This window comes from Xenopus laevis, chromosome 3S, assembly GCF_017654675.1.
Source record: "Xenopus laevis strain J_2021 chromosome 3S, Xenopus_laevis_v10.1, whole genome shotgun sequence".
NCBI lineage: Eukaryota > Metazoa > Chordata > Amphibia > Anura > Pipidae > Xenopus > Xenopus laevis.
This window is the reverse complement of record NC_054376.1, coordinates 14,486,970-14,511,446: the sequence shown is the minus strand read 5'-3', so window position 1 is coordinate 14,511,446 and position 24,477 is coordinate 14,486,970. Positions and strand designations below refer to the sequence as shown.

The window sequence follows — 24,477 nt, the reverse complement described above, 5'->3', positions numbered from 1 at the left end:
CAGCAGTAAAGAGTGACTGAAGTTTATCAGAGCACACGTCACATGACATATGTCAAATGTATAATTCATACCAAAATGTTACTTAAGATTATATTTTCTTAATTATGCAAAAAAAATGTGTTTCAGTGGTTTCCCCTTTCAGTGTTTATCACATCCAGGTTGATTATAGCTTAGTAAAATTAAATTTAAATTATACCTATAGCTTCAGTTTAAAAACTGCACCTGTTTGAGTAACATTCTGGTTTTGGCACTCTTGCTTTCTGCTTCTCTCTCTCTATCTCTCCTAATTTGCTTGCTAAACATTCAAAAGGTTTTCCCTTACAGCACTAATGTAAACAAAATATTGCCTCGGTCTTCCCTAGAGAGGTGCCCTGACAGCGAGAGTCACTCTGGCTGTATGAGGAAAACGCCACTGTAAGATATCACAGAAGTGCTGTTTTTTATCAAAAGCCTTCAAATACACGTCATGCTTTTAAGCAAAAAGTCAGAAAAAAGGAAAAAGTTAGTTCTTTACAGCATGTTGCTGTTTTAGGTGATGGTAAAGATTGCTGGTTGAGGTTACATTTTTGTTTACGTTCCGAACTTAAGGAAAGAAACCAAAAAACATTTACCAATTTGTACCATTGAATTAGATATTACTCAATCAAATGTATTTATTATCAGCTGTTCTTATGGTACAGATATATACAGCTATAGGATTTTTTATTCAGAATGCTTGGGACGTGGGATTCTTCTATATAATGGTGTTTTCCTGTAATTTGAATCTCCATGCCATAAAACAAAAAAAAAAACATTAAGAAAACTTAATTGGTTTCTTTTGCCACCAATGTGGATTTAAACACTTTAGCATCAAGGTATTTTATATCTTATTATTACACAGAAAAGGGAAATCCCATATAGATGTATTTTGGAGCTTTCTGGATAATGGGTTTCTAGATAATAGAAATTAGTAGTAATAGGCAGATATACTGTATGTATGTAATATCAGAGCATTGATGCTCTACATTTCCAATAGCCAAACATACACTTTGGCAACATCATCCCATTAAAGTTTATTAGAAATGTTATAGAAAAGGCACATGGATAACAAACTGTATTGTGTCATTCTGTTAGTCGCAAAATAAGCAAAGCAAATATTTTATACAGAGAATGGTATTATATATTTTGATATGTGATTAAAAGAAAGCCTAAGTTGTTTCCAAATACATTTCTAGAGTGTTCCTGATACAGCTAGTCCCTTAGTCTAGCAAATTTTCACTACCCAGAGGCACCCCAGACATACCTGTCGTATCAATAGTGATAAGCCATATGCAGAAGAACACGCAAACAACTCTCTTCATTTCCAGCTTTCCCCTCCGCAGAGAATGGAATACCACCGTAGTAAAATATCTTGCCAGATAGTATTATTCCCAGTAAAGGAAAATAAAAATAACAAAAATTGAAATAAAGTCGCCACTGTATGAAAAAGGTGTGTAGCGCTCACCGAAACTTTAGAATTGGAGTACAAGTAGAAAGAGTTAATCCAAAAGTCTCTGGACTTTAATCCGCTTCTTCTCTCCCCACGGTGAATATGTTCAATGAGAGATGAAAATACTGTTTCCAGCTCAGAGGAAACTTTTGTGTGTGTGTGTGTATGAGCGCAGATGAGGATGCACTTACAACAATTTCCTTTTCCTATGCCTGTGATTAGACAGAGCTCTACAGAGCTTTCTACATTTCCATCAAGCTGCAAGGAAGAAGGGGAAGAAAAAACTTTAAAGAACAGCACTTTTACAAAGAGGGATAAGGGGGAGGAGAGAGGTTCCTGTGTAAATGTATTTATTATTGTTTTAATCTTGATGCTTGCAATGGACAGGGCTGTGCAGCCTACACCTCTCAGATCCCCCTTTCTTTTCTCAGCTGGGGAGGAGGAAAAAAAAGGAGAGGGTGACTCATGGATAGTCTGGTAATTGGTAATGTTAAAAATTTGGCAAGAAATGGGGCCGATGTTTAGTGTACAAGGGGCCAGAGCAGAATCTGTATTCAGGTTACACCTACAGCATGTTGCCCTGTGTTCTGTTTGCCAGACTAGGGGAGACTACAAGGCACTCTACTATTAAAGGGAACACATACATACTTATGGGTTTTGTGTATATTGAGAAAAAAAATAAGGAGATATATGGGGGGTCATTTACAACATGGAAGGCAGGCTGTGAAGTGCAAATAACATGCCCAATCTATCATATTTTTGTACTTGCACCCTGCCTTCCACAATATATAAATTGCCCCACATCTTTGCCTCTATTACAGAACCAAGCAGATACCTACCCCCAAAGCTGCCACCATAAATTGCAGGCCCCCGCACGACAAAATTGTCAGGACCCCGCCCTCCCCAGAGCCCACCCCACTGACGGACAGGGCCCCCCCGTACAACTTTAAAAAAACATTGGTGGCTAGGGTACGTACAAGTTAAAAGAAACATTGGTGGACAGGGGTTAAAAAAAATGAACATTGCATTGGTGTTCAGCGTAACTTACCTTTAAATTTCAGTATGTTGCTTTCATCCTCCTCGACGAGTGCTCATCTGTGTTCCTTTCTGTCGCGGCTTCTTCGCTCTTTTCCAGAAGGGTTTTCTTCATTATTTTCCAGAGCGCTGTTCTTCGTTCTTTTCTGGAGCTTTTTCTGCATCATGCCCAGACTCCCCTTACAACCTGAAACAACAGTCACCCCTGTGCCTACCCCTGACCATTCCAGTTCTGCTCCTGGCCATGCCCATTACAAGCAGGCCCTTGTTCTGCCTCTTTGTGGGGATCTTTGGTTTTGTTTATATCTCCTAACTTTTGTTTATATCTCCTATCTGGGCCCATGTCCCCTCAATGACTCCCCCAAGTCATGTGTGCACGATTATTTGCAAATGTCCATGTGCCCTGTTGGCTTGACCTGGCCTTAATTTATATTTTTAGATTTAAATGTAATTGCATTATCTGAAAAAATATCATTATATCTTGTCAGAGTTTAAAAGTCCCACGGTTTAGATTTGAGAAAAATACTCAAAATGCTGCAATCCTGAGATGTAAGGGCTCACTTAGGATTGTTAGGTGCAAAAACTGGACACAGATTTGAGCTCATCTATACTAGTTCCATCCAACAATTTGCCTACTTTGGGAGACCTGTACCTAAAACTTGCCTTGATCAGATGTAAGTAATAGTTCTATGGCTTGTTGCACATATAGGCAGTCAGAGTTTAATCACAGATGAGAATGATGAGTAACTGCCAGCTACACAAATCTTTCGGCTTCTGGTATCTGATGCAAAATTTAGCACCAAATTGCAGCATGCAAATTTTGCTGGAATTGTGGCAAAGAATATTGCACTGATAAAAATTGCAAAATGAGCCATATCTCGACATATGCTATAATACAGCAATACAAATCCTGTGACACACTGACACATGCCTCTGGTATCTGTTTCCCACCTTTACTACTGTGGAATTCTGCTTTTGATGGGAGCAAGGGGCACAGTACAGAATGATCTACGTTTGAAGTAAGGGCGTACACCAGCAGTTACTCCACTTGTCTTAAAAGAAGACCTATTAATACTACAACAAGTGAAACCCAGGCACCCATGAGGATGCCTCTGTTTATAACCCTGCCTGAAACTCAGGCACCCACAAGAGTGACTCTGCCCCTGGCCCCCCTGATCAGTAGTTGGGTCTGATTCTAATCCTTTCTCTCTGCTGCTGACTCCAAAGGGCTATATGTTCTGCTAAAATTAATTGTTTATTTGGGAGCCTGGAATGTGCCCTGTGAGGAGGGTCATAATGTCAGGTTTGGTTTGGAGTTGAACCAGGAACCTCCTGCTTGCTGGCTGCTCTTATAGGTCAGTTAGGATTAGCCAATCACAGCCAGTTGCACCCTAGTTAACCCAAGTTCCTACCACACTTCCTTGCTCAAGCATTGCCCTAAAAGCTTGAGTACTGTAACTTGCCCCTAGCTCCAGCTCTTCCTTGTTTTTACCCTTCCTTGCCTCAATTCTGTTCCTGCTCGGTTCTTCCCACTCTGTCCTGCTACTGCCTGTTCCTGACTCTTCTCCCGCTCCTGTCTATTTTTCCTAATTAGTCTATAAACAGCCCTTGCCTTAAGAACTCACATTCCCCTTCAGAATCCCTAACACTTTAAGACAATGACTGCACATGACCACCCCTTGTTAATTTACAAAGTGCCCCTAGCACATAATGTCAACAATGGAGTTCTACCTGAAGCTGGCTGAGGTCATGGGTTACTTCCCAGCTTCCAAAACAATTGCCCCAAACTGAAGATGTATTTCTTACAAACATTCTTTGTAGCCCACCACCTGTGGAATCAGTTAAGCCCAGTGCCCAATTTAGCTTTAGAGAGAGCAAAAACGAGTTTAAATCTATCAGCCACATAACTCACAAAAGCACAGCAGCCACTCTGTACTTTCACTTACTTTTACTAATTTCTACATTGCACCCAGCACTCCCAACATGCACAGTTAATCACCAAACAAATCTATCTTGTGGAACATCCTTAAAAGCATTTTCTAGGGTTAACTTCTGGATTATAAAAAAGTTAAAGGCAGTCCAAAACAAAGTGTATTTGATGTTCAGATTAGAAAAGCAATATATAGATTTTTTTTTTACTCAACACTCAAGTGGTTTTATTCAGACATTTTTGTGGTTTGCATTTGTCTTCATCGGCTATAGGTTTATTGGGAAAGACATGCTTGGGGGACATTACAATGTTTTGTTTTTTCAACCTTGTAACTATGAAAAACAAACAAAAGAAACAGAATAGCTCTGAAGGGAGGATTATTGCTGTGCAGACACTGGAGGAGGAATAATGAACAATTTGTGCACAGGTTGTGTACAGGGCAGAGATGGAAACTTGGTAGGACGAGGGTGTAAATGTCATAAAAATTCTTTTATTGAGGTCTATTAGAACATGTTCTTAAAATGCACACTAATTTGGTTTACATTTTGTACATATTGCTTTAAAAGTAAATTGTAAAGTCACATTATATGTGTCACAAGGTCCTGGCTAATAAGCTTTGTCATTGCGGCACAGATGGAATAAGTTGCCAATTGCTTGTCCCCCTCCACACTGTCATTGTGCTGACCCTAGTATATAAATAAGCCTGATAGCTAATTAATTTAGATTCTTATTGCATTACACATTAAACCAGTTCATTCAGCATCAGAATTGAACTGTAATCAGCCCTGTAGCCTTATCTTCTGTGACAGATGTAACCTCACTTCTTGCTGATGATATGAATATTTCTCATGACCCCAAATATTTGAAAAAGCAACCCATAGCAGGGTCAGAACTTGGGGGAGGCAACATAGGCACCATTTCAGGAAAAGGTGTGTGAGTGTGGGGAAGGGGTCAACTCCAGAAGACGATAATAGCAGCAGCAATAATTTACCTTATTTTTCTTATCATTCCATGTCATAGTAACATAGTAAGTTAAACTAAAGAAAAAAAGACACCATATCCATAGAGTTCAACCTTTTGTGTACAGTATACTGTATATAAAACCTGCCTGCAATCGGACCAGTCCCTGGTTTAACTTGGTGCTAAGGGCTATTTTCAATAACTCTTTAGTTTCTCACTTGCTAAAAAGCCATCCAACTCCTTTGTGAAGCATTCTAAAGTATCAACAAGTACGACTTAGGGAGAAAATTCCACAAATTCCCAGCCCTCACCGTCACAAAACCCTTTCCGAATATTAAAATGGAAGGTCCTTTGTTCTAATTGGAAGGGATGCCTTTGTATCTGCTGGAAGGACCTTATTGTACATAAAACATTACAGCCTTTAGTGTATGGTCCCCTTTATAATTATACATAGTGAACATATCAGCCCTTAAGCACCTCTATCCCAACTTGGCCAGTCTTTCTTCATAACTGAGACTTTCTAAATACAGCTCAAATCCTTGTTTGCCCTGCTGGCTGGCATTGCTAGCTAGTCAAGTTTATTATCTACAAGGACCCCAAGGAGCTTCCCCATTATGCGTTTGGGTATAAGTGGCTTGCATATTTTTACATCCAACGTGCATAACCTTAGCTTTATCAACATTTAATCTCATTTGCTGCCTAGCCACCCAGATTGCCAGTTTGTCAAGATCCTGCCACAAAGATGCCATATCCTGGATGGAATTAATTAGGTTGCATTTTTTGTGCAAACACTGAAAAATTACTTAGGCTTGATAAAGGACCCGGAGGGGTCCGAAACATTGCCCCTTTGTGATGTATACTTTGGGCTTCAAATAAATCACCATTTGGACACAATTGCAACTAACAGGTGTGCATCCGAATTTCTTTTGTTATTTACCCATTGACCCTTATGCGAGGGAAGGGTCTTACAGATAAGCACCCTACACTTACAACAAGTGTTTTGGGATTGGGTCGAGCTCTCCATGTTCGTGCATTTAAAAATTACTTACAACACTCTCCACTACAGCATTAATGAATAAATTAAATAAAAGAATACCCAATATAGAATCTTGTGGGACCCAATAAGAAACCTACTAGTTGAAGTACAGAATGTACCATTGACAACCATTCTCTGTACACAACCCTTTACCCAGTCTCCTATCTTATACAAACAACTTAACTAAGACCAGCAGACCTTAGTTTAGTAATCAGTCATTTGTAAGGCACTGTCCCAAACGCTTTGGCAAAAAAATAAATCACAGTTACTGCAATCCCTCTGTCTAATTTCTTACTTATCTCACATAAAAAGCAATCAGATTTGTCTGACAGGGCATATTCTTCATAAAGCCATGCTGATTACAGGCCTTTAATTGCCAGGCTGTGATCGTAATTCCTTTTTAAATATTGGAATAACATCAGTTTACCTTCAATCCATAGGTACAAACCATATGAAAGTGAGTCTGACAAAATCCGAAATAGAGGCCTTTCTGAATACGTGAGGGTGTATTCTCACATTTTCTTCCCACCAAAAAACACAATCTCCTTTCCACAAATTTATTCTAGTGCAGATTCAAATATGTTTGCCACTTCTAAAAATGTGAATTGCGCAGCAAATCTGTATTGTTCAAAAAGTGTGCTCATCCCTAACTGCCACCCTTGCCTTAGGTGCCATATCTATTTAGGCTGGCTCTATGGATCATTGCTATTATAGCAATGCTAAAAATCTGAGCTGGTGCAATAAGTTCCGTAAATTAAAATAAAGCATTTCTATCCACATGTGTTTATAAAAAAATAAATGGCAGGACAGAGATCCTTATTTATCTGCATATGGTGTGTATTTATGAATGCAGAGCAATATTTACTCTGTCATGTAATTCTGTCATGAAACAGTAACCTTTGTTGGCCAGTTTTTTCATGAAAAATCATGAAATAGGGAGCCCCAGTTTATTTTGTCAGACAGTGCACTGCATCTATCCTATTATCCCCGAAACAATTATTTTTTTTCTTCATTGGTCCCCTCCTGTTCCCCAATTGACTTTCTTTTGATCCGTCTGCACACTCCCTGCTCCCCTTCTGTCTTTCTGAGAATTTAGATAAGTCTCCAAGCAACTAATAACTGGTCATTCTGATGACGTTATGATTACAGATAACGGATATTATTCATGTTGTTAGCCGGGGAGGTGGTGGTGATGAAAAGGAAATGGCTACTCTCCAAGTACAAAAACAGTCTTTTGCATTACATAGTGCCAGTGTCACTGGAGTGTGTCAGGATTATTTAAGACTGTGTGATGAATACACATGCATATAACATAGAAATATTGTAATTTAAGTTTAGAAATGAAATGTTCATTAAGTTCAACCTTTAAAACTGGTGAACTGCTAGGCGAGGACGGCAAAAAGGGGGGGGGGACATTCTCAATTCAAAGACAACAATCAGATCAGTCCCTGGGTCAATGCGAAAATCTTAATTCATTAATCTTGTTTTTTTTTTTACTAAATATAAAGCCATCAAGAACCTTGTTAAAACTAGCTAATGTATCTGTCAGTACAACCACATCAGGGAAAGAATTCCACAGCTTCACAGTTTTCACTGTGAAAAACGCTACAAATCTATTGTTATTTCTACTTTTTATAACTCAACACATTAAAAAATGCAAACCAATTGCAAATTGTCTTTTTACATGAAACTAAAAATGTAATTCAAAGGTGATTAACCCTTTAATATTGCAGTACTTTTTTTATTGATTGTCTTGCAAACATGATTAGGGAGGTTATTTATCAAAATCCGAAAAGTTATCACTATTTTCTGAAAACGAATCCGACCAAATCCACACAGACCCCCCCCCCCATTTATCAATAAATATTCATGAAATTTTCTTGTGTGGAAAAAACGTCACAATAAAATGGTAAAAAAATCAGAATCCAAATTTTTTGGGGTTTTTGTGCTCGAAACGTACGATTTTTTTGGAAACCATTCGCAACTCCGAAAATCTTCTGTCAAATTGTTAACGGTTATCTGCCATTGACTTTTACATGTTCTCAGCAGGTCTGAGTTGGAGTACTTTTTTCATTGGTTTTTTAACACCATCGGACCTTAATAAATCCCAAAAAAAATTTTATTTTTTTTCTCCAAAAAAAATTGTTATTCCCCTTTAAAAGTCTGAACAGAAACATTTTAGCTTAATACATAACCCCCTAAGAGTACGGCTAGATGTTAATGTATCCACTAATATGTTTTGGGTAATATGGAAGACTTCCATAATGGACAACAGCAGCACAAAGCACAGAGCAGAATAAAAAGCTTAATAGCTCAAAAACCACAAATAATAAAAAAATAAAAGCAATTGCAAATTGTCTCAGAATAGCACTCTCTACATCATACTAAAAGTTAATTTAAAGGTGAACAACACCTTTAATACTAATTTGTAGTCGATTTAAAATTAGACAGTAAATGTAGGAAGAGAAAAAAGAACTTGTAGGATATAATTAGAAAATGGATCTGAGCCAAGATAGTGCTGCAATCCAAACATTATGAGACTATAAAATATAAACCAAATGCCACAAGCTCGTGTGAGGGCTTAATATTTGAATATTAAATGTTGTGTTTAGTCTGCTCTGCTGGAACGATATGAGTAAGGTAACAGTTTTTGTAATTTTTTCATTGTTTCAGCATTGCATGGTTTCAGTGATGTACAATGTTCAATGCACCATTGGGTTGCACCTCTCCAACACCCCCCCCCCATTCTGTTTGCAGTAGGCTGCACTGGGAGATGCAGACGGGACACAAACACAAAGTAGACGAGTGGAACTCTAAAATACGGGCCCCTTTCCCCTGGGCCGTCCCCACGGTTGTGGTGTCTGCTGTATGGAAGTTACTCCACTAGGGCCTATGATTTTCTTTCAAACATTCCACTTATAGAGCCACTGCATTCCTTCCTGCAAGCAACACAATTTTTACATCCTTTGTTTTTTAAAAAAAAAGGGGTTAAAGATACAACTTGTATTTCCTTTTCTAAGTGTTTTCTATAGAACAGGAAGTGATGCCACTCAAAATGCCATTGCATATGGCAACCACAGGAAAGCAAAGGCTCATTTATCCTCTCAGCCGTGGTTCCTCGAAACTAACAGTCACCACAATTCACTTTCAGTCAGAGTACAAATTCCTTTTTCCTGGGGTTAAATGTTGTTCCACAAGGTGTGTGTGCTTTGCAAAGGCAAACAGACGAATAATATATGCGGTGACATTGTGTAAGGTTAGTCACATGACTGAATGGCCTCACAAACAGGAAACCATTGCAGAGTTGGACTCTGATTCAGACAAAAGGGCAACATTATCCAGAAACCAAGGGAAGGGGGGTTACAAGAACACACAAATCTGTGTACTATTGTCTTTGTTTTTCAGTGACACAGACAAGAAAAGGTTTATTGTGTTGCGTGGAGTGTTTCTGATTATATACTTTCTGACTGTAGGGTTTACGCTACTCACAATAACACAGGAGACTTGTGCTGTAAGGGATCTATATTTAGTCAGCCTACTCCTACTCCAAAATGGCTGCCGAACCTCCTACATCAACAAGTTTCACTTTATATGTATAAAGAATTATACTTTATTACCCTGGTATAGTGACACCTAGGGGTCGATTTACTAAACAGCAACGCAGAAAAAAAAAGCGTGACTTTTCTAGGATTTATTAGGTGACAAAACTGCAACAATTCTAAATCCAAAAATAAAATAAACCCTGTTTAAATCATGTACAAATCCCTTTTACAACTGGAAGATCTTATGCTGAATGCTCTTGTATGCCGTTATGTATGCTGCCACATCTTGCTTCTATTTTATCACATTAAGGTGGCCTTGTCGGCAGCTTATTGGCCAGTATAAGGCCCTGGGACTGGTTTTTGTTATTGATAATTGGCTGAAATGATAAGGCTAAGGCCTTCCTGTAAAGAGAATGTTAGCATACTAGCCTCTCTATTTACATATATACTAACTGGTGACTGTAGGACCAGGGGGTCTTAAAGTATGATTTTGTGGTTCTTTGAACTACTAGGGACTTATGGTCCGACAGCGTGGTGGTAACAGACAGTTACACATATCCTGCCACAGTACATTATGCTTTCATAACGATCGCCTGCTGTATTTAAAGGGATACTGTCATGGGAAAAAAAAAAATTTTTCAAAATGAATCAGTTACCATTGCTGCTCCAGCAGAATTCTGCACTGAAATCCATTTCTCAAAAGAGCAAACAGATTTTTTTATATTCAATTTTGAAATCTGACATGGGGCTAGACATATTGTCAATTTCCCAGCTGCCCCAAGTCATGATAGTGTTTCCGGATAAGGGATCCTATACCTGTGCGTGTGTGTGTACATATATATATATATATATATATATATATATATATATATATATATATATATACACACACACACAGTCCAAAATCCTAACGCACACCGTCCATTATCCACATGAAATGTGTAGTAAATACCTGGGTGCTGTATTATCCAAAGATCAATGAAAAAGCTGCACACCGGGATTTTCAAAAAAAAGTTAAAATTCCATTTTTATTAGTTTACATTAAAAAGAACCGGCCAACGTTTCGGTCTGTTTCTAAGACCTTTCTCAAGACCATGTTCACTGTAAAAGCACCTTGTTTAAATCGCTAAAAACATGACACTCACCGCAACGTGCACGTCCACATGAACATGTGACTGGAAGAAACCCTGCACCAAAAGAGCAGAAAAAGTATACATTGTTGCAAGTATGAATAAAAGAAATTGGTAACCAACAAATACAGATATGAAGAAACTTAGTAATAATATATGGCAACATATTATGCATTGTCAGGAAGCACTGATTAGCATTGATTCAGAAAACATAGGTAGGAGCAATACTCATTCAAACCTGAGGGGGCAAGGGTATTAAGTTTAAAGGGATACTGTCATGGGAAAAAAAAATTTTTTCAAAATGAATCAGTTGATAGTGCTGCTCCAGCAGAATTCTGCACTGAAATCCATTTCTCAAAAGAGCAAACAGATTTTTTTATATTCAATTTTGAAATCTGACATGGGGCTAGACATATTGTCAATTTCCCAGCTGCCACAAGTCATGTGTTTGATCATTCTTGCCCACATAAGATAATCCGCACAGGCATGTTATTAAGTATATCACGTGGGTAGTTATACAGGTAATATGATGTCTGATGGTAAGACGTTTGCCTTTTGGGGATGGAGGAATGAGGTGCTGGGGGTCATATACCTACAAGATGTACAATTCGGACATCAAAAACACCCTGGTTTTGCACCACCTAACCAGCCGCTAGGTTTTTTAGAGTAACATTCAATTGGGTCAGATCTCGCAAATTAGTACCGCGTTTATAACTCAGCATAGGGCGGCCCGGGACTATCCATCTCAAATCTTTATCAGCCTCAATAATTTTCGACTGGTCCCTAACACATCTGTTAATGTTATTACTACCAGTATTGTAAGTAGTAGTAAAAGTAAGCCAAGGCTCCTTTTCCAATACTCTACCTGGCTCAACCACATGTTGCCTGGCAGTCGGCTTTCTGAATAAGGTATAATCAAGATGGTTATTGTTCACCATCAACATCAAAAAATGCATTTTCTTTGGGTGGATCTCATAGGTGAACCTAACCGGATTCTCCATTGTGTTAAGCGTCTGTACCATATCTGCAAACTTCTCTGGGGCCCCGTGCCAAATCATGATCATGTCATCGATAATAATAATTTTTTGCCGAAACGGGGCATAATGTAATTTTGCTCATATTGGTGCATAAAGAGGTTGGCATATGAGGGCGTCATGGCCGTCCCCATCGCTGTCCCTGACACCTGTAAATAGAAACTGTTCTCAAAGCGAAAATAATTCAGGGTAAGTGCCAGCTCTAATAATTCTAACACAAAAGGGATAGGTGGACCAACGTATGATTTAGAATTTTCCAGAGCACATCTTACAATGTCAATCCCAGCATTGCATTGTGCGGTATTATAGTGTACAAACTTACCACATCCATACTCACTAAAAAGTATGGTGTTTCTAATGGGAGAGATCGTTCAGTGATACATTTAATCAAATGTGGTGTAGCCCATAAATATGTGGGTGTATTATGCACTACTGGTAGTAGTAATGTGTCTAGGTAGAGCCTGATTGGATGTAACAATGAATCACGGCCTGACACAATAGGGCCGCCAGGGGGGGGTGTCAGGCTTTTGTGCGCCTTAGGTAGTGTGTAAAGTACAGGGCACTTAGGATGAGACTGTTTCAAAAACTCACAAAGTGTGCTGTCAATCACATTAGCACTCAAAGACATGTTAATCAATGCATCTATCGTAGACTTAAATTTTATTACAGGGTCTCCAGTCAGTGGTTTGTATACATCCGAGTCAGATAATTGCCGTATGATTTCATCGTGATAATCACGATAGTTCAAAATCACTATGCCACCACCCTTATCGGCGGGCCGGATCACATATTGAATCTGACATAAGAGACTTGATATCATCATGTTCATCTTTAGTGATATTTTCCCTGTGGGAACCCATAGCAGCTGTAGTCGCTCCCTCAATACCTCAATACCTTGTTTAAAAAGTTTTAGAGTAGGATTAGTTAAATATATAGAAATATGATCCGCATTCTTATTTAAGCAAGACTTTTACATCACCTGAGTGCTGCTGGGAGGAGACCGTATAAATAGAATACAGTAGTAGCACAGTCCTGGGAACAAAACAAACTTTTGTTATATCATTCCAAAGAATGTTTTGGACCTTGCCTAGAGCATTTTTCAAGATATTGCTGTGTTCTATTTGATATTTCATGTTGAACTATAACTTGGCACATAGGCTGTTGCACGGAATGGTGTGTATCCTCTTTCCTATGGAGTGTAAACAGACAGACTGACAGATATTTGATATATAGATATGCCACATTTTTAAAATGGACCAAAGCTCACAGTGACTTTAAGCATACATAAGACACCATTACAGAGTTTTATGGATCCCTTAATCACGTTGGGGAAAGGAAGTAACAAAGACTGGATGTACGTGTGTTCCTGTGGCTTTATGGGACAATGTCTGTGACATAACATCATAGATGCAGAGTCATGGAACACTAAGGTGAGATGGGGAAGAGGAAGTCAGATCAAATAAAACACAAAGCAGGCATAATTGGGGAGAGGCAGTTGAAGCAATGACAGATCTACAGAGAGAAAGGGAAGGATAGTGGGACAGAAAGAGGGGCAGATGAAAGATATAAAGGAAGTGTGTGCAAGAGTCAAATAAATCAAAGAGCAAATAAAAAGGCTGAGGGGAAGAGGCACTAACAGGAGGGATTCTGAGGGACAAAAGACATAAATCATTCACTACTGAGCTTATCTCTCTAAATGCACAGAACTTCCATGAACATTTTAGTTTCATTTAATATGTCGGATAGAACTAAAATTTTCATTAAAGGGGAATTTGATTGCAATTTTACAGCTGCAGGTGGGATCAAGGAAGAGGGTGACATTTTGGTTTGAGCAGGTTACCAACAGAAGGCTTTAACGTGGAAAACTTATATGGAGAATATTGTATCCCCTAATAGTTATATATGTTGATCAGCAACCCCTTGGATGTTGCTCCTAGTGGCCTCAAAGCAGGTGCTTATTTTTGAATTTCTGGTTGCATAAAAACTAGTTGTACTGCCAGAATCTCCTAGAGGCTGCCAGTCCACACAGGGTGTTAGGATGATAATATTTCTTGAGTATGAATCCCTTAATAAGCTGGTATAGATAATATGGGTAACTCAATGAGTAACGGGTCTCCGAATTACAGGAACCATGGCGGAGAAAGAAGACTGGAAGGCGAAACCTTGGAAGACAGCACATATACTCAGGGAAGTACAGCTGTAGTAGGGAAATTGTCTTTTAAGAAAATGTGGCCTTTAATGATAACTTCTCTTTTTAGATGACTGAAGCCGGAGGTCCGTCAAGGTAAGTATAACTGGGTTGAAAAAAGGTAAATAATGCTGAACCCACAGGAATGCCTGACTTAAGAGTAACCAAAAAGAATACTATCAAACTGAAAACTTGAAGGCTGAGGAAGTGTTCCCCATATCTAAATTAATTAGAATAGCCCTTGACGAATGAGTGAACACAGCTAGCGAAGATTTAGCACACAGATTTGCAGATAAGGAAGCACAGTCAGCAAGGATTACAGGACAGTCTTTTGAACGAATCAGAGCCGAGCCAGTCCAGCCAGGCACCCTAGCCGTTTGTGTCGCCGACTGGGCGTGTGCACACGAGAATAGAAGCGAGCACACGTGGTTGGATAGTCATGCTTTGCGCCCTAGGCACGTGCCTACTCTTCCTGCCCCTAGTTCCAGTCCTGGAACTAATGGTTTTACAGATAGAATTAGCACAGTCAGTAAGGATTAACAGAACAGTCTTTTGGCAGGAATGGTTTTCCAGATAGAAATAGCACAGCCACATATCTATTAATATGATTAGTATTGTTTTAATTTTAATATGTGTGTAATAAAAGCAGTGTAATTTGGAGATAACAGTTTTCATGGTTCATTTGAGATACAGGAATTGCAAAATTGCAAGATGTTTGTTGTGATTGCCTCGAAAAATTTACTTTAGATGTAACGCCTATACCAAAAGCTTCAGATGCTCATTTTTAAACACACACACATACCTAGGGGCAGATTTATCAAGGGTCGAAGTGAATTCGAGGGAATTTTCGAAGTAAAAAAATTCTAAGTAATTTTTTGGATACTTCAACCATCTAATAGGATACTACTACTTCGAATTCGATTCAAAGTATAAGAGTTTGAATATTCGACCATTCGATAATCAAAGTACTGTCTCTTTAAAAAAAACTTCCATTTCAATACTTTGTCAAATTAAACCTGCCGAAGTGCTATGGGGATCTTCTCTAGAGCAAGTTTTTTAAAGTCGAAGAAAAATTGTTCGATCGATGGATGAAATCCTTCGAATCGTTCTATTCGAAAGATTTCATAGTTCGATCGACCGATTTTACTTCGACCGCAAATGGCCAAATTCGATGTAAAAAAACTTCGACTTCGATATTCAAAGTTGAAGTATTCCAATTCGATGGTCGAATTTCAAAGCTTTTTCTACTTCGAAATTCGACCCTTGATAAATCTGGCCCCTAGTGTCTGAGCCATACCAAGCTCAACGCATTACATTTCACTCCTTCAGGGCCACCAGGAGCACCGACTGGCTGTATTTAGTTCTGTCCCCTTATTGTTCCTCCCTGGGAATCCACAGCAAAGGCGTAGACTCTTCATAAGACTGAGACTGTCTTTGTCCTATTGTCATTCTATCCATCAGGATATTTAGACAGACTGGGGGAGGGATTTTGGTGTTGTATTAGTGTAATGTTATTGTAATATTAGTCTAAATTATGTTCATATTTTGCTGTAAAGTTTTCAATAAAAAACATAAAAACCCTAATAAGATGAATTCAGATTTATTGGCACAGGAAAGCTAAGCAAGCCAGAAAGCAAATAAACAACTTAATGGCTAAAGAAAACTGCCCAGCACTTATTAGAAGTGCACAAAAAATGAATAGAAATATTTTAAAAGGGACCTTAGGCATTATAGCATTCCTTCCTTAAAGATAAACGCAACCTATAAATTTTGAAAATACTTACTGCAGGACTAAACTACTCACAATTTATTATTTCAGTATTTATTTTGTGTAACTACCCTGATTTAAACAGGAATTACGAACACTTTCATTTTCTATGAATTTTGGAAAAAGGCTGGTCCAGAAATACTCTCGGTCAATTTTTTTTTTCGTTTGATTTACTTTTAAGCTGACATTTATTTAGCATTTATTTCTTGCATATGGCTCTTATTTGTCTCCCCGGATGGTTTACACGCTGTACACTGCACAGCACTCGATCCAATGTTTATATATACAATATGTTTGGATTCACTTAAGGGCTTAGTTAGAAGGGGTTTTCGGATCACGGACGTGGTTTATTTATTTTACATTGTTTATATACTTTCTAAACATTATGAAGAACTGTAATATGAAAGGAAAATCACATCAGTAGAAAAAAAAAATTATAATATGGAGGGGACATGACTGCGTGCGTAAGGCCCACTGTATTTATTCTGTTAGGAGAAGGTATGTTTTATTGTGTGTATCACTTCCCGTAAAGTTTGTTATGTTTTGGCTTAGCCTCCCCATTGATTGCCAACTTTGCTCATTGAATTGCAGTTCTTTTCCTGTTTGCCAGTCCTGCTTCTAAAGTATCCAAATAAATAATCAACATTTATTGGCCATCGAATGTATCTATGAAATAGTGGTTGGCTAGACGTCCACATACTATTTTTCTTATATAATCCATATAGTGGACCTTTTGGACTTTATTTTCATTTCACTTGGGAGAAACATCAAAATGTCTGTTTGCTTCTAATCAAGGGGCACATTTCTGAACCTGCAGCTCTTAGCTCCTGGTTTTTTAGAGACCCCCAGTAATTTACTACATTACATTGTAAAGGTTGCTGGGAACTGTGGAGTTGTGGAAACGGGAAAACAGACGCTTATTCATAGTGTTTGCTTTCCAGGGGGCCATGCTTTTGATTGGTTGTCCAGTGCTGCCCGGCTCCACTGTTTTATACTTTCTACGGAATCTGACTGAAAGCTGTCCTGTCTTCAATCTATACTATACTTAGTATGCAATGCTGCTGAGTCTTCTATTTCTGTATGTGAAATGATGTTTTCAGTGAGTTGCATTCATAAAGCTGACATTATAAGCGCTGGGAGCATTAATACCAGGCCCAGATTTTTGGCAAGGCCACAAAAGCCCAGGCCAGCACAAATTAAGGGTTGGCATGCTGCACAAGGAATTTGCATGCTTCCAGAGCTGCTCCGCTAGAAACAAAGGATGGGCATGTGCAAAATCCTTCAGGTGGGAGCAGAGATGGGGCAGACCGGTCGGGCACCCAAGGCAGCCCAACCGGCCAGCTCACCCCCATCCCTGTTTTTGGTACCTCTTTGTAAAGGCTAATAGATAACCAAGGTGGTGGCTCCTGCTAATGCCACCACAATGCCTTGAGTATCCTGTTACTAGTTACTTGGCTGGTTATTTACTTTGGTGCATTATGGTAGGTAATGAATAGTAAAGGCTTATTTAAGATTAGAGGAACAAAATGAGAACAAAAAAAAAATCAGTTGTTTATAATTGTCAAATAAAAAAGTTTGAAACAAAGCATGTTGTTATAGCCAATCAGTGATTTGTTCTGTTTTAATTGTTACGCAGCAGTTGTACAGATCATAGATGTTTAAGGACAGGATATTTATTTCTACATGGCCCCAAGCCTCAAGAGAAAACCCTTGAAAAGGAAATGTTTCTTGGAAGGACAAATTGTATTATTTTCCATAATAGCCATAATATACAAAGAAGGAGCGTACAGCAGCTTTTCTATTAAAAACGCCTTTATTCCAAATATATGGCAAAGGGAAGTTTCTGGCCATTCTTGGCCTTTTTTCAAGAAGTCTGAAATATCACTGTGATCCAAGGTTTCACCATGTATTTTGAATAATTGAATTTTTATTAGAAAAGGTGATGTGCGCTTCTTCTTTACAATTTTTAGAATGGATTGTGGCCATTAATGGTATGTGCACCATATACAGTGTAAAGAGGGTACTGGAGCTGATTCTGAAGTTTTTAATAGCCATTATATTCCATATTATTGCACAATGTATATAATCATCAATATTTTTAAAGGGAAACTAAAACCCCACATTGTGGGAAGCATCACAGATACCCTATGCAATAACAGTAGTGTTACTGAGCCACGCTTAATATTGATTAGATTTGTTTACCCTTTAAATGACGTTTATCCACAGTTTAACTTTTATATAATACCAGAGGGTGCTAAGGAGCATACAACAGTACAGGGGATCAGCCATCACATAAATAATTTAGTTTTTATGTAGTTAGGGTCCCAACCTTCCTGCCATGGGTAGAAACAGATAAAGCAGTAACCTTCCATGATGAATGTATTTTCTATACATTAACTCAGAATCTTTGCATAAAATGCCTGGCATGCTTCATAAACCTTAAAATAAAATAAAAAGTGATTTATGTCAGGAAAATGCAAAATGTACACATAGAGAAAACTTATAAATATAGGGTTCTGCATTAAATGGTGCCAGATAGACTATTAATCTACTCCCAAAATTCTTGTGATTTATTTTTCAAATTCTTTTTAAACTGAATAATATTTCAAAATAGTCAAAAGGGTATGCTAGATATAATACCACACTGCCATTTTTAGTAATACACTTTAAGAAACATATTTTTGCTGCCTAAACTAAAAAAATAAACAGCCTGTTGGAGACATGCAAGAAAACAGTGTCAAAGTATTTTTGTGAGCAAGGGAAAGTACTTTCCCTTCTTTTACTTTCCTACCTTGTCTGTTAATACTGGTACAGTATATATAATTGCTGTATGCCACAGCAGTTCTGTGATTACCTGCCTCGTGATTCATTTCCTAGTCACTTTTTTTCCTCTGCTGATTAACAAAGGTAACCTAGAGATATGCTGCTGCCCTTCAACTCTTGCTTCTTGGGGCTTTGGAAAGGCAGTTGGCATTACGTCCTTTAAGTTAACTTTAAAGGGATACTGTCATGGGAAAAAAAATTTTTTTCAAAATGAATCAGTTAATAGTGCTGCTCCAGCAGAATTCTGCTCTGAAATCCATTTCTCAAAAGAGCAAACAGATTTTTTTATATTCAATTTTGAAATCTGACATGGGGCTAGACATTTTGTCAATTTCCCAGCTGCCCCAAGTCATGTGACTTGTGCTCTGATAAATTTCAATCACTCTTTACTGCTGTACTGCCAGTTGGAGTGATATCTCCCCCCTCCCTTTTCCCCCCCAGCAGCCAAACAAAAGAACAATGGGAAGGTAACCAGATAACAGCTCCCTAACACAAGATAACAGCTGCCTGGTAGATCTAAGAACAACACTCAATAGTAAAAACCCATGTCCCACTGAGACACATTCAGTTACATTGAGAAGGAAAAACAGCAGCCTGCCAGAAAGTATTTCTCTCCTGAAGTGCAGGCACAAGTCACATGACATGGGGCAGCTGGGTAATTGACAAAATGTCTAGCCCCATGTCAGATTTCAAAATTGAATATAAAAAAATCTGTTTGCTCTTTTGAGAAATGGATTTCAGTGCAGAATTCTGCTGGAGCAGCACTATTAACTGATCCATTTTGAAATTTTTTTTTTTCCCATGACAGTATCCCTTTAAGTTAACTGCCTGAAAAAAATGCCTGTATATTTGTGCCTGTGTCTTATGGTATTTTTATTAGAGAGTGGGGGGGGACAGTGCTGGATATGTTCAGGCAAATTTTGTCCTTAAGAGAACTTTCCTCCGGTTATAACAGAACTATTGTTTGAGTTCCCCAGGGTACTGTTAAAAGTGAACTTCCCCACCAACACACACCTTCCCACGCCTGTAAGACACCAATAGGAATCATCCAGTAAGCGTAATGAAAGTTTGAAATTAAAGAGCTAAATGCTCCCTTCTTTTTCCTTTCCTATATGAACATATCTAATGGCGTTACTTAGAGCAGAATGTATATTTATTTCCTTTTGAAGTTTCACTTTTAAAAAGCTTCTGCGAAGGTATTACTAGCTCGGACTGCAGTTTTAGGCTTACCTTAGTAGCCATGAGTAGGGATATGACAAATATGTCACTGTGTTTTGCCAAGACAAATGCCCATAGACTCTAATGGATAGAAAAAAAAGCCATTGACTTCAATTCCTTTGGCAAACTTTTTGCTGCAGTGAAAAGGGTAAAATTCACCCATTACTAGACATGAGTTATTTATGTATACCCGGGGCAGAGGTGCAAGAACAATAAGGGGCCCAAGAGCAGGGCTCCCTTGAAACAAAGTGGCATGAGAGGGGTAGCCTACTTGGCTTCACCCACCCCTCATGAAAAAAACATTGCTGGATAAAGGCAGAGCCATATTCATGGGGGTATCCGTGGGTATCTGTGCTCCAAAAATAAGTAAAATATATCTATCTATGAAGACGGGGTGCAAAAGACAAAAACATTACATATTGTGCCTATATTCTGTATTTTACACACTGCCTTTGTAGTAAATGAGCTATTTTGTCTTTTAGGCTGGCTAACTGTAAGCTTCCTTATAAACTCCAACACACTTCTGATTCTGGTTTAGTCTCATTAAAAGAATACAGAATAGAGCATGGAATATCTGTGTCAATTAGCAGGAAATGGCACCATACTAGTGGCGGAACTACCAGGGGTGCGACCGCCAGAGCCTCGGGCGAGCGCAAATCCGGTGCGAACTCTGCATCTGGAGGGGGTGTCCCGGCTGTACATCTTGCAACCGGGCCCAGTGTCGGACTGGGATGCCAGGGGCCCACCAGAAAATCTGAGACCAATGGCCCACCGGAAAACCTTAAGAGAGTGGGCCCACTTTCCAAACTATTATTCCTCCTCTCTCAACCTCTTTATTCTGCTAGTCATTTATATCTACTAACTATATTTTTCCATTATTAAGCATTTTTCCCCATAAAGGAATAGGTAAGGACCATGAAATATGGTAAATTGTTAGAAGCAAAAGGGTCCACTGACACCTTGGCCCACCGGGAGTTTTCCTGGTATCCCGATGGGCCAGTCCGACACTGACCGGGCCTGCCAGTCATAGTTACGTTACTGCACCACACCATAAAACGCTGTCATTATAGGTATTCTAATTATCATTACACAATTTCGCAGTTAAATTTGAGCATATGGTTAGCTTTTAATACCTGATTGACTTGTAAATGGCCCTCTCTCTTACCAGCCTCTGAGAGCTCATGTGTGATACCGCTGAAGACCAGATGGCTGGGGAATGCTTTACTAAAGTTTTTCGCAGGGGTGGAGCTGCCCTGTCTGCTATGAAATATCTATGAAAAATATTCTTCCCAAAGATTAAAGGGGCCCTAAATATTTTGTAGTTCGTTTTTTACTATGTCTTATGGGGGGGGGGGCTTCCTTTCCTAGCAGATGTATTAGAGCTAACTGATTAACTGATTCCAGTACAAACAAAATCTAACAAAATAACTGCCTTTTGCATAAATCCTGCATGTACAGAGACATGATGTCTGGTGATTTTCAATAGAGTGAGCTCTAATACATCTTCTACTGAAGAGGGTTCTAGACTAAGTGAGACTCTAGAAATACATCCAAACATTGGCTAATTACAAAGTACTGCATAATTTGGTTATTCAGTAAATTGCTACGGTCAAACGTAAAATTCCTATAGACTTCTTCTTGCTAAATTACAATTTGCATGAAATGAATTTGCAGTACCATAGTAATTTAGGTTGAAAAAGGCACAGCCCATCAAGTTCAACTTTTTTCCTCTAAATGAAGCCTACCTAACTGCTAGTTGATCCAGAGGAAGGCAAAAAAAATGAACTAAAGCCTATTTGATTTACCTCAGAGGGGGGGTAAATTCGTTCCTGACAGAAGATGGCAATCAGACCGGTCCCCTGATCGACTGTGTATTAAAGGGGTTTTTCACCTTTGAGATAACTTTTAGTATGATGTAGAGCGTGATATTCTGAGACAATTTGCAATTGGTTTTCATTTTTTATTATTTAAGGTTTTTGAGTTATTTAGCTTTTTATTCAGCGGCTCTTCAATTTGCATTTTAAACAATCTGGTAGCTAGGGTCCAAATTACCAAATCAACCAAGCACTCATTTGTATAAGAGACTGGAATATGTAAAGGAGAGGCCAGAATACAAGACAAGTAATAAAAAGTAGCAATAACAATACAGTTGTAGCCTTACAGAGCATTTGTTTTTTAGAAGGGGTCAGCGACGCCTATTTAAAAGCTGTCAGAAGAAAAAATCAAATAACTATAAAACTATAAAAAAAATAATAAATAATGAAAACCAATTGAAAAGTTGCTTCGAATAGGTCATTCTATAGCATACTAAACATTACCTTAAAGGCGAACCACACCTTAAAGAGCTAATTTCAGAAAAGTCTGAATTGCTAAAAAGACATCCAACCCCTTCTTGAAACTGTTAAGTTGCTGGGAGTTGTACTCAATACAGGTGTTAATCTAGAACCCATAGCAACCAAAACAACAACAGGCCGATAAATGCTGGTTGTGGATACCATAGTACTCAACTGCTATTTCATTATGCTCAAAGTCTCTAGTCAATGCTATCTTGTCAGACAGCTGGGAGACATGGCTTCATGAAATTGTTGTATAAATGTTTCCAAGATCTCTCATACTGTTTGCTTAATCCACTTCATAATGTGACATTATCTGATTTAAGATTGAATAACGCTGTATTTAGACTCAAACTATTTATCCCTTCCCAAATTAGATTTTTTTACTCAAAATAATTATACTTATTATTATATTAAAGTTATACAATTCACTCTGGATTAGATTATTTTATTGTTGGTTGATAAAAGCAAATCTCTAGGGCCTTGATAAAAAGATTTAGCTCTTAAACAGATGCTTTCGTTTAGCTCTCTTTAAGGCTGGTGGCACACAGCAAACTTTTCAGCTGGCAACAAAGAGCTGGAAAATGTCCCATGCTGCCTCCCATTAACTCCTGACAGTGCCATTACTTGCCTTTTTCAGTAGATAGTCTGAAAAGTATCGATACTGTTAACAGTCAAATGTTTCTATTCAAGCAGGGGCAGTTTGTGCCAACTCACAACAGCAGCCAGCAAACACAAATCTAAATAGAAAATGAATTTTTAAACGTGAATAAGTTTGGAACATTGCTCACGAGCTCCAGAGGATTAGGACCCAGATCTAGCAGATCTTTTACCATTAAGTCTCAGTATATGAAATTAAATCTCAGGATGGTTCTCTCTATAATTTGGAGCACAATACATTAAAGTTGCTAAAAAAAATTAAGCATAAAAAATGGTTTTGCCACCATATAATGTATTCTAATTTCGTAATCATCAAGTAAAAGGAAATAATTAAAAGAAAAAGGGAAGAAAAAAGGAAATAATTAAAAGTAAGAATATTTTGCATAAACTCTATGGAACAAGGCTTTCTGTATATCAGAGCTTTTTGCATAATGGGTTTCCAAATAATAGATCCCTTAAAGGGATGAGAACAGTTGTTCTGAAGTGAATAGGACTCATGTTGAACATACTGTTGCCTAGTATTTTAAAAATAGCTTCACAATAACTTGTTTTTGTTGTTTTTTGAGTTAAAGAGAGCAAATAGGGAAACGGACGCAACTCCATGTTTGGTCCTTGCAAATTAGATAAATAGATTACCAGAACAAAGATAAGAAGAAATCCATTATTCTGGGGGATTATCTGAGCTGTGGTAGTCTAATTATCATGTCATGTTTGGTTTTCCCAGGACTAAACCTGGAGTTGCTACAGTTTCCCAATTAGCCCTATTTGCACCATAGATTTTTGGTGATTAAAACACAAGGCAAAGATTATGTCCATCCCAAGTCTTTTAATGAAATGATGTATAATCCCTTTTAAGTAAATACTTTTTAGCTGGATGTATCATGTATATTTACAGTATAGGTGAAATAGTAGTTAGCATTGCTAAGTAGCTTTGCAGTCTTTGGTTCAGTTCTGACCTGGGCACTATTGGCACAGTTTGTACATTCTTCCCACATGCATCAAAATTATTCAGGTTAACCATATCTAATTAAACCCTAGCATTTGTATGAAAGGGATCTTAGACTGTATGCTCTTCAGTCAATATTAGTCTCTTTAAAAGTGATATTAAAAACAAGAACAGTGAACTGAAGTACCATGGGTGAAATAAAGACGAAGAATCAGAAAACATACAATAATAATAATAATAATATAGCAAAAACTGTTTAGTAGCCAAAAAAAGCTCCCTTTTTGATTGGGTGTGAACGTCACCCTATAAAGAACAGGAAAAGCAGCATGATGTACTGTGAAACCAAGTTTCCTGCCAAAGAAACAATATTTTTTTTTAGATTTTATTGGGATTTTCTAAGAAAGAA

General features: G+C 38.1%; 1 protein-coding gene across 2 annotated transcripts in view; it reads right to left on the bottom strand.

Moving 5' to 3' along the window:
• LOC108712628 (vascular endothelial growth factor receptor 3) overlaps nucleotides 1-2,292 on the bottom strand; it is a 131,989-nt gene extending 129,697 nt beyond the window's left edge. Inside the window, exon 1 of one of the 2 annotated variants that reach the window (XM_018254935.2) lies at nucleotides 1,283-2,292. In XM_018254935.2, coding sequence (XP_018110424.1) covers nucleotides 1,283-1,340 — 58 coding nt within the window. In that variant the 5' untranslated portion in view covers nucleotides 1,341-2,292. The remainder of the gene's footprint in view (nucleotides 1-1,282) is intronic. The other variant, XM_018254934.2, reaches the window with a different exon arrangement.
• Nucleotides 2,293-24,477: the final 22,185 nt, after the last annotated feature.